The following is a 13,583-nucleotide window of genomic DNA, read 5'->3' on the forward strand; positions in this document are numbered from 1 at the left end:
ATGCAGATACAATCCATAAGTTAGTCAGAAAACAAAGCCGTGAATTCACTTACAGATCAATATACTCCCAAATCAAACAATCAGAAATCAAGATATGGGTAACTCTAACATATTTTGGTAAAAGAACAGAGATAATTGCGGGTTTCTTCAGGAAAAACAATGTGGAAGTGGCATTCAGACCAAATGCCAGGTTTTCTGATTTCCTTTTCAATGCCAAAGATAACGTAGACAAGTTTATAAGCTCAAGTTTCCGGAGTGTAATAGTGTTTTTGTGGGACAATGTGGTCGAAATTACGTTTTGCTGAACATTAAAGGTCCTTCAGACTAGGTAAAAATGATTCAACGTTTTCAAACCATTCTTTTGCATGCAATCACAAGTGCCCATATCTAAACAATATGGACATTTTGCACCATGCAAGAAAGGGTTGCAAACTCAATTATTTGGAATCTTTGAAAATTTACGTGCATAAACATTATGTGTCCAACCTGTTGAATGATCAAATCGATTCAGTTTACCCACCGGTTTTCAAATTAGCGTATCCACATGGTCACTAGTGAACAAAATTCATATACTCAATCAAGCTTAGTACCTCTATCATTACCTACAGTGGTATAATGTAAGGGCTAATGTAATCAACCATTGTTAGTTTAATGCATGAGTTTGAAAATGTCCTCATAAGACGAAACTGCAGTAACGTTAGTTAAAAATGAAAGTGGTAATAAACAGAAAGTTCCACTTCTCTTTTTTTCATTATGATTTCCCACCACGTAGTAACGGCTACATCCATCAACAGATTTCAAACAGATTTTTTTAAACAGATGCAGCTTCAGGTTGACTTTATCTTCCTGAAGACATTCAAAGTATTTTCAATAGTGATAGAACTACAGCGAATGGAACAAACAAAGGTACATCCATCAGATTGACCTGTACCATTGAATTACACTATACCGACAATAAAACAACAGCAAAAATTTCTCGTCAGTTACTATACTTACCAAACAAACGACACTCATAGCCAAAGACTGTTTATTTCTACTAAATTCGAAACATTTATCGGCCAAATCAAAAGATCCAGAAACCACAGCTTTGTTTTCATTCAAAACCTCGTATTCACTGATGGCGTTTAGTTCACTGCTGGAATTCTTTTCCGGTTCATCCTTATTCAAAATTCTGAACACTTTCAGAGGATAAATGTTGAATGGCCAGTTACCAACATTAGATCTGCTCAAAAAAACCGTAGCAAGTGCAGGAATATCGTAAAAGTTTGCCATGATGGCGGTTCCAGTTGGTGAACAGTAGAGATCCCTTGTTCTGGGTCTTGCGTCAAACATATAAAAGTACTTGTTTTTCCAAATTGCTACACTGATATCTTGAGTTTTGAAAATTCCTGCAGAGTTTCGCGCAAAAAATATCCTCAGAGCTTTTGTGAGATTGAACACTCTTTTATCGTTTGAATTAATATATCCCGAAACTTCCGTATCGTCTACTGTGAAGCGTATTTTTTTCTCACCTACAAAAAAAAATATATCAGTTCAAACAATTTTTTATTTTGTATGTATTAGAACATAAAATAAAGAACAGCCGAATATTTCGAAATGATGAATGTTTGAAAAAGCCTTCAGTTCAAATCGTACTTATTGACAACGTTACTTTGACTTCAAATATTCGTTCCTGTATTGTTATTTTTTTGTAAAACTCAACAAAATCATTTGCCATGCTTATTAAGTAATAAACGTGTTCAAGTATCTACTGAATTGTATTCTCTTTATGATCCCAAGAAACAATAAATGTTTATGAAGAGGGATTAACTAAATTAAGGGATTGACTAAATTAAGAAAACACAAGTAATTGATATAATCAGTGAACATTAAATTTGTTGATAGGTATCATAATCTGAAATTTAAAAAAATATGAATACTTGAATAAGGAAACGCGAGTTGAATATTAAATATGACCAAGTCAAATGTGAAATTTTCCATAGTTAATATAAAAATATTTAGATGATTCTGGGTGTATGAATATCATATCCTAAATGAATATCATTCAATTCATTGAATACTTTTTCAATTGATTTTTAAATGTGAGAGCAGTTTTAGATTTTTTTATTTCTTCAAGAATTATATTATTTATTATAATTCCATCATGATGGATTGATTCCTGTCCAAAATTAGATCTGAAATTACTAACTGATAATTATTTTGTTTGTCTAGTGTTATTGATTTCTCTGAGACTTATGTATGAAATTGTAGATTTATTTGTTATTGAATGAATGAAACAACAACAAGTAAGCGAATCAATGTCATTACGATGTGATCGATGACATGAGTAGTTCAAATTCATTCCGTGAAATGAAATCGTAATTTATTATTGAATTGTCTGTTTTTTTTATAATGTTATAGAGATTGGTACTAAAGAGCCCTACGGTCTTGCGGAAAACATCGATGTCTACCAGTGAGGATTTAGTATATTGTGTGAAAATCCTGTGAATTATATCTGATTCAATTCCATAAAGAATGTTTGGAATACAAACTGAGTAGAGAAAAGTGTTTTTATATAATTCAGTGTTCGTATAAAAGTATTCATTTCGAAAGATTTTCTTTCGTGTTTATATGAGAATACAGCCAAAAACTTTATTTCCCAAAAAATATTTTGTTTGTATAGTGTGTTCAAATCTGATACATTTTTTGGTTTAATTAAATTTACTGTTGGTTCTGAGTACGATAATTCATATATGCATTTATCAGTTTTTTTTGTAAAGATTTCAAAGATTTTATTTTATTTTGTAAGAACAAAACACAAGCACTTTTGTATGCCATCGTTTAAAAAAGGTTGGAACCTGGTTAGACAACCACTGCAGCACAGTCGTTGATTTCGTTGTTATCGTTGTCTGTCACTCGGAGCTAGATTGGGAATGTATAGCGGTGGGTCCAATTATTTCCGCCCAAGGTCACCCACTTAGTTCCTCATCGTGAATATGCGTCCATCTCTGAGAGCCCAACCCATTCACGTACACTTCCATCACTAATGATGTTTTCATTATAAATTTCACTGATTTGGAGATAAAAATCAGCCTTCAGTTCTTAAAAAATGAATAGCTGCACTCACTTCAGAGTAGGTGGAATCATCAATGGACAATCTGGTTACGTATTGGCGTCTGTGGCTTCCCAAGAAATGTACTGCACTGGTGTAATTTGAAAGCGGTAGTTACTTCCTTCAAAAACACACCTTGTATTATTTATGAGAACTAATAGAAAGGCAACATAAAAATTGGATTGTATTGAGAAATCGGCCCAGCAACGGACTGTCTCCCGAACTTTAATCTTGTACTGGAAATAGCGACGAATTATAATGAAAGACATATCAATTGCTGCGAATACTATAATTCGGAAAGCTTCCATTATTGTGAAAATTACACCGAATTCACTGAAAGCCCAGTTCAGCTTCAGTGGGTAATTTTTTTCATTTATTATTATATCATTAAACACCCAATTGTTAACTTGAAATAAAATATGAGAGTGATTATAGTCAAAACAGAAATTGAATGCTTTCTTCTTTTCTTTGAAAGATTCCCACATTTTTTGTATCAAGATGGAGAAGTAGAAAGTCAAAACCTTTCTTTCCCAAAAATCAATCTCTCCTAATACCCTTTTCAATTCAGATCAAAACATATCTTGTGGAAAATCAAAAATATACCTTGCTGTACTTTCCAACCAAAATTCTTCAGATTGAACAAAATTTCATCAAGATATATATAATCATCCGAGAGTATACGATAAAATTTCTAGGAATCATTCATTTTTTGACAAATACTTTGTCAGTTACCATCCATTAACTGTAATCTGAGTGAGTGTGAAATGTATTCGTGTTTCAGTTCGTTTTGAAGCCGAGAACAGACATGGTTTCCAAAACATGGTTGCTAGCCATTGTAGAAGCTGATAATATCAAAAAATCAAGCAAAGTAATGTAGAATTGTGACTTATTTATTTACACCACAAAAATCTCAAGGATGATTTGCTCATGACACCAGATATATCGATTTGAGTAACTTCGACTAATCATATATTATAATTCATGAAATAGTATATGAAAACATTTCCATCTGATTTAAATAATCTAATTAGATAAGAGAAAGTTGTACTCTGGATGTTATGCAGTAAGGTTGTGTACCATTCCTTAGTAGAATTCCACTTGGTATATGGAATCCCATTCTGGTGGTATGTAATATGAATCAAATTAAATCAAATTAAAAATAGTGTCAATGATAATTGTTTAAGTGTTTTTGAATAAATAGTGCTCTCATTCACGCCGGTTGGAGGCCGGGGTGGACCGGATGCCCATGAGGGAGTGCTAAAGTGAAAAAATATATAATACCTACTCCCATTCACGCCGGTTGGAGGCCGGGTGGACCGGATGTCCACGTGGGAGTAGGATCGCAACGAATAATCTGTTAAGAAGAAGATGATAATTTTATATGTATGTATATGTCCGCCGCAGGAAGACGTGCTTATCAAAAATTATTAATTTGGGAAGAATAAAAATGGGGTGCAATATTGCGTAAAGCAAGACTTTCCAGACAAAGTTTTTATTATAGTTTTTACTATAATGAAAAGAGTACTGGTCATAATAGCGCCATCTAGAAGCTGGGACCAATATTAAGTAGAAGAAGAAGAAGTACTACAAAAACATGCACTAAAATAAATGTGCAAAGCAAGGATCCAAGATTTCTGTAAACCTCTTTTTGTTAAACACAAAATGTTAACAGAATTCGCAATTTTTGTTACGGAAACGGTATGTCTAATTGAAAAACATATTCACATTACTTACACACATCCCGCCGCACGCGTCAAGCTGGTAACATTAAATTCCCGATCCCATTACTGACACCTATTAAAGATTCAATAATTTATGCAGGTGGTAAGATGTTCAATCACTTACCAAAACACATCAAAGAAATAAGTGCAGTAGAACATTTCAAAAAGGAAATAAAAGCTCTCTTGTTGGATAAACCCTATTATAGTTTACAAGAATTTTATAATGACGCATTCTAACTCAAACTAATTTTAATATGTTGTAAGATGTTTCTCATGTGTTACATTTTATATATTGTTGAAGGTATGAGACATTCTAGTATAATGTCAGTGTCGACATATTGTTCCATTTCTTCTTTCTGTGTGTGTATATTTTACTTTACCTTAATTTAAGATTGTTTTAGGCCTTAACTTTGTCAACAAGATTTTGTATCTTTGAACAATAAAACATATTCTTTCTTTATCTCTCTAATTTCTGAAATATTCTAAAAAGGAAATATTTCTATACGGTACTTTGATTTGAAGCGTGATACATCCAAGGGCGGATTAAGATCTGATTGAATAGTTCTGGCCGATACTTGATGAAGATGAAATTTACTTGTCGGGGGGTTACTTTCAGGATAAATAATGTGCCTGTATACAGGCTGATTCACGGTGGATGGCACATTAGACGTTTCTGGTGAACCAGACAACGGATCACTTTGAAAATTTAATGGAGGGCATATTCGGACATTCTCTAGCCAACTAAAATATTTTCGACAATGCGGTGTTGCCGCTTCTATTAGAAAGCAGTAGCAAGTTTGATTTTTCAAATAGAACACTCTGTATATAATATTATTTTTGGAATCTCCAACAATTGCCCGACAACTTTTCTTGATATTTCCCTATAACTATCTGTTACCGTTTTCGAAATAAAAATTAATTTCAATTTTTTTTTTCGAAAATCATGACTTCTAAAAATGCCGATATCTTTTAGTTAAGAAGTACTATGATATCGAAATTTGGTTTGGAGTTAGGTGATACTTGGACACTTCCCACACGTCAGCCTAATCTCCGTTACTTCAATACAGGGTGATAAAAAAATACTGTTTTTTCGTTTGCTTGAAAAAGTTGCTGAAATTTGATTATTTTAAATGGAACACCCTGTATATTTTTAAAAATTCGGAAAGCTGCTGAAATTTGCTTTCTTTCTATGTATATCATACCTATACCTAACTAGTCAAGTTTCGGACTTATGAACATTTATTTGTGAAAATGTCCCTTCAGAATGGTATTTCCATTCGGTATTTGGTAAGCAGGCCATGATTACTATTTGACATTCGTTGTGACATTCTCCTAATAATATCGACATTTTCGTCACTTGAGAAGTTGCAAATACCTTCAAAACGATGGAACAAAACTATTCAAACGAAGTTCTTATGAATTTGTTTATTATTTTTGGACAGTGTGACAAAATTATCAGCAGAACATGTAGAAAGTTCAATGAAATGTATCCGAATCTACCGCCAATGAACCTCAAGAAATTTATACGAATTCAGAACAATTTCAATGCATTTGGATCAACTTTAAAAGCACCAAGAAACTTGCCTCGACCCTTAACTTTCGAAGACAACCAGATTAATGTCTTAGCATATTTTCACGCATTTCCCGAGTCATCGATAAGAAGTGCTGAAGAAGATTTGGGTATATAATATTCATCGGTTCAAAGAATCTTGCGAAGACATAAAATGCATGATTATAAATTCACCAAAATTCAAGCAATGAAGCCTCAAGATCCTCAACAGAGAGTAGAATTTTGTGAAATGTTGTTGACACGCATTCAAGAAGATCCACTTTTTTTAAATAAAATTATTTGGACTGATGAATCGAAATTTTCGAGAGAAGGGATTTTAAATAGAAAAATTCGTCATTATTGGTCCAGTGAAAATCCTCACGTCACAAAAGAAGCCGGATTTCAAGAAAAATTTAGTTTTAATGTCTTCTGCATGTTGATGGACAACAAATTGAGGTACGTGATATACGAGGAGTCATTAACATCCAGAAGCTACCTGAATATTTTGGAGAATACTGTAGACAGTTTCGCGGATAATCTGCCACTCGAAGATTATCGAAACTGTTGGTACCAACTAGACGGAGCTCCAGCACATTGCACAAAAAAAGTGAGCGCAGAACTGGATAGACTATTTGACGATCGGTGGATGAGGCGCTTGGGACCATGGAATTGGCCAGCGAGATCCCCCGATCTTAATTCATTAGATTTTTATTTGTGGGGAATGTTTAAAGAAAAAGTTTACGAAATACCCGTGCGTTCGAGAGATGAATTGTTAGAAAGGATTGCCCAAACATTTTTGAAGATTCGGATCCCAATGAAATCAGATCTGCCACCACGAAAGCAGTCAACACTCGCATTTTAAAGTGCTTGGAAGTGAACGGCCAGCGATTCGAACATATTTTGAAATATTCCACATGATTGTTTTACTTTTTTATAATTATTCATATCAATATTTCCAATTTCAAGTTTCTTGGTGCTTTTTTAAAGTTTATCCAAACATATTGAAATTGTTCTGAATTCGTATAAATTTCTTGAAGTTCATTGGCGGTAGATTCGGATACATTTCATTGAACTTTCTACATGTTCTGCTGATAATTTTGTCACACTGTCCAAAAATAATAAACAAATTCATAAGAACTTCGTTTGAATAGTTTTGTTCCATCGTTTTGAAGGTATTTGCAACTTCTGAAGTGACGAAAATGTCGATATTATTAGGAGAATGTCACAACGCTACTGTCAAATAGTAATCATGGCCTGCTTACCAAATACCGAATGGAAATACCATTCTGATGGGACATTTTCACAAATAAATGTTCATAAGTCCGAAACTTGACTAGTTAGGTATAGGTATGATATACATAGAAAGAAAGCAAATTTCAGCAGCTTTCCGAATTTCCAATAATATACAGGATGTTCCATTTAAAATAATCAAATTTCAGCAACTTTTTCAAGCAAACGAAAAAACTGTATTTTTTTACCACCCTGTATTGAAGTAACGAAGATTAGGCTGACGTGTGGGAAGTGTCCAAGTATCACCTAACTCCAAACCAAATTTCGATATCATAGTACTTCTTAACTAAAAGATATCGGCATTTTTAGAAGTCATGATTTTCGAAGAAAAAAATTGAAATTAATTTTTATTTCGAAAACGGTAACAGATAGGTATAGGGAAATATCAAGAAAAGTTGTCGGGCAATTGTTGAAGATTCCAAAAATAATATTATATACAGAGTGTTCCATTTGAAAAATCAAAGTTGCTACTGCTTTCTAATAGAAGCGGCAACACCGCATTGTCGAAAATATTTCAGTTGGCTAGAGAATGTCCGAGTATGCCCTCCATTAAATTTTCAAAGTGATCCGTTGTCTGGTTCACCAGAAACGTCTAATGTGCCATCCACCGTGTATCAGCCTGTATATTATGTGCCTGTATATACTACAATACTCATTTGAAATGTATTGAATGCTCGATACAAAAACTGTTCCCAAACATCAGAACTGCAACACACTTCTCGACGCGCGTTTCACCAACCAAGTTGGCGTCTTCTGGAAATGAAGAACACTAATTTTAAGCTCTGAAACTGGTTTCTATTAACATCTAACAACACTCACTTTCACACACACATCAATGATTTTGGATCAAGAAGGAAAGATTGAATGATTTCTATCTGAAAGCAGACAAAGGCAATAAGGTTGTGATATCAGACAAATTATATAATTGATAATTCAATTGAGAACGGTTCCTATAATAAATTACCAAGGATCCATTTCCTAAGATGGTGTCATAAGTGAAAAACACACTCAAAAAGTGTTAAAATTTGATCGCAATCTGGCAAGTCGGTGGGACCAATAATTGTCTCCGCCATAAGTTCCTCTAACTGAAAAAAGTTTGAATCTTTCCCAATTCCACAACTGAATATAAGTTTTGTTGTCACATGAGTTCATAGATGAACAGGTATGTATAGTTGCGAGATGGAGAGATTTTAGTATCATTTGATGTATCCTTGTTTCCAAATGTTCCTATACCTACCAAAAACTACTGAATATTTCAGAAATCTTCTGAGGGTCAAAGTTCTCAGTGTTGAAGTAATCGGATACTACATACAATTAATAACAATCTGCGAAGAATAGAATTGCTTCCAGTTCAACTGTGTCTGAAGACTGCACGAAGGCACGGCAATAGAAAAACCACTATCCCCTTTTTTTAGCTAATCTGTTCATTTCAGATTTCAATTGGAAACAATAGATGAATTGTATTACTTAACACGGACTTGGATCAGAGGACTTTTTTGGATGTCAGAAGTAACCAGGGTCTAGAATTAGATGTCTACAGAAAGAATACTGTTGATTTTTGATATATTCCTGATAGATCATAATATTTTTCACAACACAAAATTTGTGAGAAGCAAAGTTCGGCATGAGAAATATGAACGGTGACGAAGGTTCCATTTCAAACAGCCCATTGTTCATTTTCATACGAATCACTCTGTTAAAATTAGAGTGATTTGAATAGAGACCAGTTTCACAGTTAGTTAGACTGGTCGTTTTGCTATCAATGATACCAAAAATCATGGAGAAAGTCGTAAACCACCATATCCTTAAAAATTTGGAAGGATTCCACATCTTGAGCGATCATCAATATGGTTTTCAGGAACAAATATCAACAGGCGACCTTCTATCGTATGTTACCCATATTTGGAATAACGCAATCGAGAAACATGAAAAAATCCAATATATTGCTTTGCTGACGATAGCACACTTGTCTCGTCATTCCATTTGGATTCCAGAACATCGGCTGTGGATGCAAATCTTCAGCATCAGGAGGTTGCGTATGTTAATGAGGATCTAGAAGTGACTTCGAATTGGAGTGAAAGTAATCAGGTTCAATTCAATGCAACGAAAACCTAGGCAACAGTTTTCAATTCCTTTTTTTGTTTCAATAAGTTAGTTGGAGGTTAAAATGGACACCAATATGTCTTGGAGCAATCATGTCGCTGAAATTGCAAAGGCTGCTTCTCGAAAGCTTGGTACACTGCTCCGAACCAGAAAACTGTACACACATCAGGGGCTCTGCCCCTAAGCATACCTTGGAGCTGCTGGATTCCATTCAGAAAAGAGCCAACCGCCTGATTAGAGACAAGTACATAACTTGCAACATTATTAGCCTGGAACGTCGAAGAAAGGTTGGAGATTTGTTTCTCCTTGATTGATAATATCACGGGAGGTGTTCAAGTGACTTGGAACATTTGATTCCATTATTAAGGCAATTATTGAGGTCTGATCTTTTATCAAGGCAAGATCAGACATTGATCACCTCAGTGAAATCTATGCCTTTTTATTAGATATTAACAAAAATCTACATGATTTCCAAACCAACAATAATTCTGGTTTCTCATTAATATAATTTCATAATATTCCAAATATTTTCTCTTTTAACTAACTTCCAATCTCCCTATGGCAGGGTTTTCCTTTTATTTAACAACACCTCTTCACTTGTTTTCCTCATGACTAATGAGGATGTTGTCAATTAATCAACATATTCGATTTTTGGGTTTTTCTCATTGAGTTACTCACAGAACAGCAGATGTCTCTGATCACACTTGCACCAGAATAGTTCCCTTTTGTTCCATAGTTTTATCATCTACAAACAAACACACGTTTTCAAACTGAATTACATGACAGCTGACAATGTCAATTGTTTTGTGTCTCTCTCTTTGTTCTTCAACCACATGGCTTTTACCGGTAATCCATAATTTTAAAACAAATAACGATTTTTAGTAAATTTAAATTCAAAATTCTTCTTTGTATACAGTGGGGTGTCAACCTCTTTTAATTTAATGATTTGTTTATTGTATTGACATGTTTCAATTGTTTAAATGTAACATTCTTATCGACATGGCCAACCTCACTAACAGTAAGTTGTGACCTTTCATATTAATAATCTTTATTTTTTATATGTATTCTTAATAAAGTCGTTTTTGTCGAAAAATAGTTATTCACTTTTTACCTACAAGTGTTGAGAGTGGCATTTTATTTTGTGGGTGGGGATTATTGCAAAACGAGCGTCAGCAAGTGAAGCAAACTAACGAGCAAAATAAAATCACTTTTAACAAATGTGTCATACAAATTTTTTTGTATAACGTTACTGCTGATGATGAAAAAAATTATAGGGTCCATGGGATTTGAACACACGGTCTTTGGATTACAAGGCATATGTTACAACTACATACGCCAACTCACGTTGGCGTATGTAGGAGGATTATTCGTTAGTCATGAAGGACTTTCTACAGTTGGACTGAATACTACTTCGTCATCGTCAGTAACTTCACAGGGATTTAATATTACCAATAGCACGAACTGCATGTGTGAACTTTTCTAAATGATTTTTTGGTGTTCTGATTGAAGTGTTTCTATCAAAGAGATTTTCAATAACAGTTGTACAAAAAATAATTTTTAAAGAATTTGATCTCTAGGTAGCCGTGGAAATATCAAGCTTATGACAGTTTGGTGACTTTTATAAGTAACTGAAAAATGGTTATTGAAGGTGTTTCAAAAAATCGCCAAAAATGAATGCAAATATTGATTATTCAAACGAAGTTCTTATGAAATTATTTATTAGACACGGACAGTGTGATCAAATCATTGCCAGAACTTGTAGAAAATTCAACCAAATGTATCCTGAATCAACACCATCAACACCAGAGAGATATCTCCAAATATTAAGGACGACTGTAACGATTTTCTTGAAAATTTACCTTTAGAGGAATATAGGAATTCGTGGTTTCAACTGGACGGAGCGCTAGTTCATTCCACCCAGGAAGTTTCCAGGAAACTTGACAAACTCTTCGACGATCGTTGGTTTAGGCGTTTAGGGCCGTGGGATTGGCCACCGAGATCACCCGATCTCACGCCACTTTTTTTTTTATGAGGTGTTTTGAAAGAAAGGGTATACAGTACTCCAGTGCCTACCAAAGAAGAATTGCGTCGGCGAATAATGCGGAGTATAGAAGATCTGGATCCCCACGAAATTGAAAAAGCAACCACAAGTCGTGCACAAAAAAACATTTTAGAGTTTTTAGAATGTAATGGACAAAATTTTCAGCATTTATTGAGAAAATGTGATATTTTCTTTACAATTTTGTTATTTTGAATCATCCTATTCTGTTATTGTCTGTACTTTCACATGTTTTAGCCCACAAAATTTTACTTTTTACCTAGAAATGACTGGTTTTTGGTACAGTTGTTCACTGGAAACTTTGAGCCATAGTTAAGGAAATTATTTTGTAACCTTACTCTCGTTCATTGGTGTTAATTCAGGATACATTTGGTTGAATTTTTTACACGTTCTGACAATGATTTGATCACTTTGTTCATGTGTATAATAAATAATTTCATAAGAACTTCGTTTGAATAATTGATATTTGCATTCATTTTGGAAGATGATTCGAAACACCGTCGATAACTCTCTGTTAATTATTTATTGAAGTAACCGAACTGCTATAAACTTGATAATTCCACTGCTACCTAAATCCAAATTCTAAAAAAAACAATGTTTCTAAAGAAGCGACTTTATTGAGAAAACTTGACGATTTAGGTATAGGAACATGATATATCATCTTGAAGCATTTCTCACCATCTTTCAATTTACCGAGTAATATACAGGGGGTGTCATTTGAAAAAATGAACTTTTCACTACTTTTATGCATAATGGAAATAATAGTAATTTTAGCACGCCCTGTATGATATGGAGTCGATATCTTGGTGTTATTTGAATATTTCGAGTTTGTCCAAACTATCATCAAAATATCAACTTTTCATGAATTGAGAGTACTGATGTACGTAATTTCAATTAAGACTATGTTTTTGACCATATTTAGCACAATTTATTTTTCATCTCGAAAACAGATAGAGATAGGTATAGGACATTTTCAACAAAAAAGTATTAAAATACCAGAGCGATTCCAAGAATGTATTAATATACGGGGTGTTCTATTTAAAAAAATAAAGTTGCTAAGACTTTTTGATGGAAGTGCGGCAATGCTGAAAATATTTTAGATCGATAGAACAGGTAAGGAAATGTGAGAGGTGGAATTTTCAGAAAAATCATGCTTTGCGTTTTCCAGAAACGTCTAACATACCATCGACCGTGAGTCACGCTGTATATATCAATTGCCAAAATAGAAAATTCCTTAAATCTAAGAATGTCCTAAATCTACAACGAACAAGGAACTATTCAATGTGAAAACACTGAACAAATGTGGTAATTGTCATTTTATGAATTGCAGGTCACTGTAATTCGGCAGAGTCCAATTGCGAGTTCTGATTTCAAGTACTTTTTATTGTCATTTTCAGTTCGTAAGTCTTTTCATTAATATATGTATATATTGTTTATAAATGGTTTAAGTAAATACCTTACTTTCCTCCAACGCTGGTGTGTGTGTAGTGTGATATTTCTGAGAAGCTGGAACTATTAGATTTCTTACTCGACTTGGCTGGACAGGTAGGTTTTTTCACTGAATTTATTATTACTTATCAGTATTCACTACTATTCTGTTCAATTCTTGATTCATATACTATATAATTAAAATATTACGGAGAGAAAAATTTAGCGTGGCCTCTCTTTCGTTGCCTCAAGAAGAATCCCGTTGTTGATGAAAAAATGAAAATCTATCTCGTTCCCCTAGTTACCATCTATCAATTTTCACATATACAAATTTTCAAATTT

General features: G+C 33.7%; 1 protein-coding gene across 2 annotated transcripts in view; it reads right to left on the reverse strand.

Annotated features, from left to right (window-relative positions):
* LOC111512305 (uncharacterized) overlaps nt 1-13,583 on the reverse strand; it is a 105,215-nt gene that overhangs the window by 53,472 nt on the left and 38,160 nt on the right. For both annotated transcript variants that reach the window (XM_074183588.1, XM_074183587.1), the window contains exon 8: nt 997-1,511. In XM_074183588.1, the coding sequence (XP_074039689.1) occupies nt 997-1,511 (515 nt within the window). The remainder of the gene's footprint in view (nt 1-996; nt 1,512-13,583) is intronic.

This window comes from Leptinotarsa decemlineata, unplaced genomic scaffold, assembly GCF_025532065.1.
Source record: "Leptinotarsa decemlineata unplaced genomic scaffold, Ldec_3_MD MMD2_tig00026340_RagTag_RagTag, whole genome shotgun sequence".
NCBI lineage: Eukaryota > Metazoa > Arthropoda > Insecta > Coleoptera > Chrysomelidae > Leptinotarsa > Leptinotarsa decemlineata.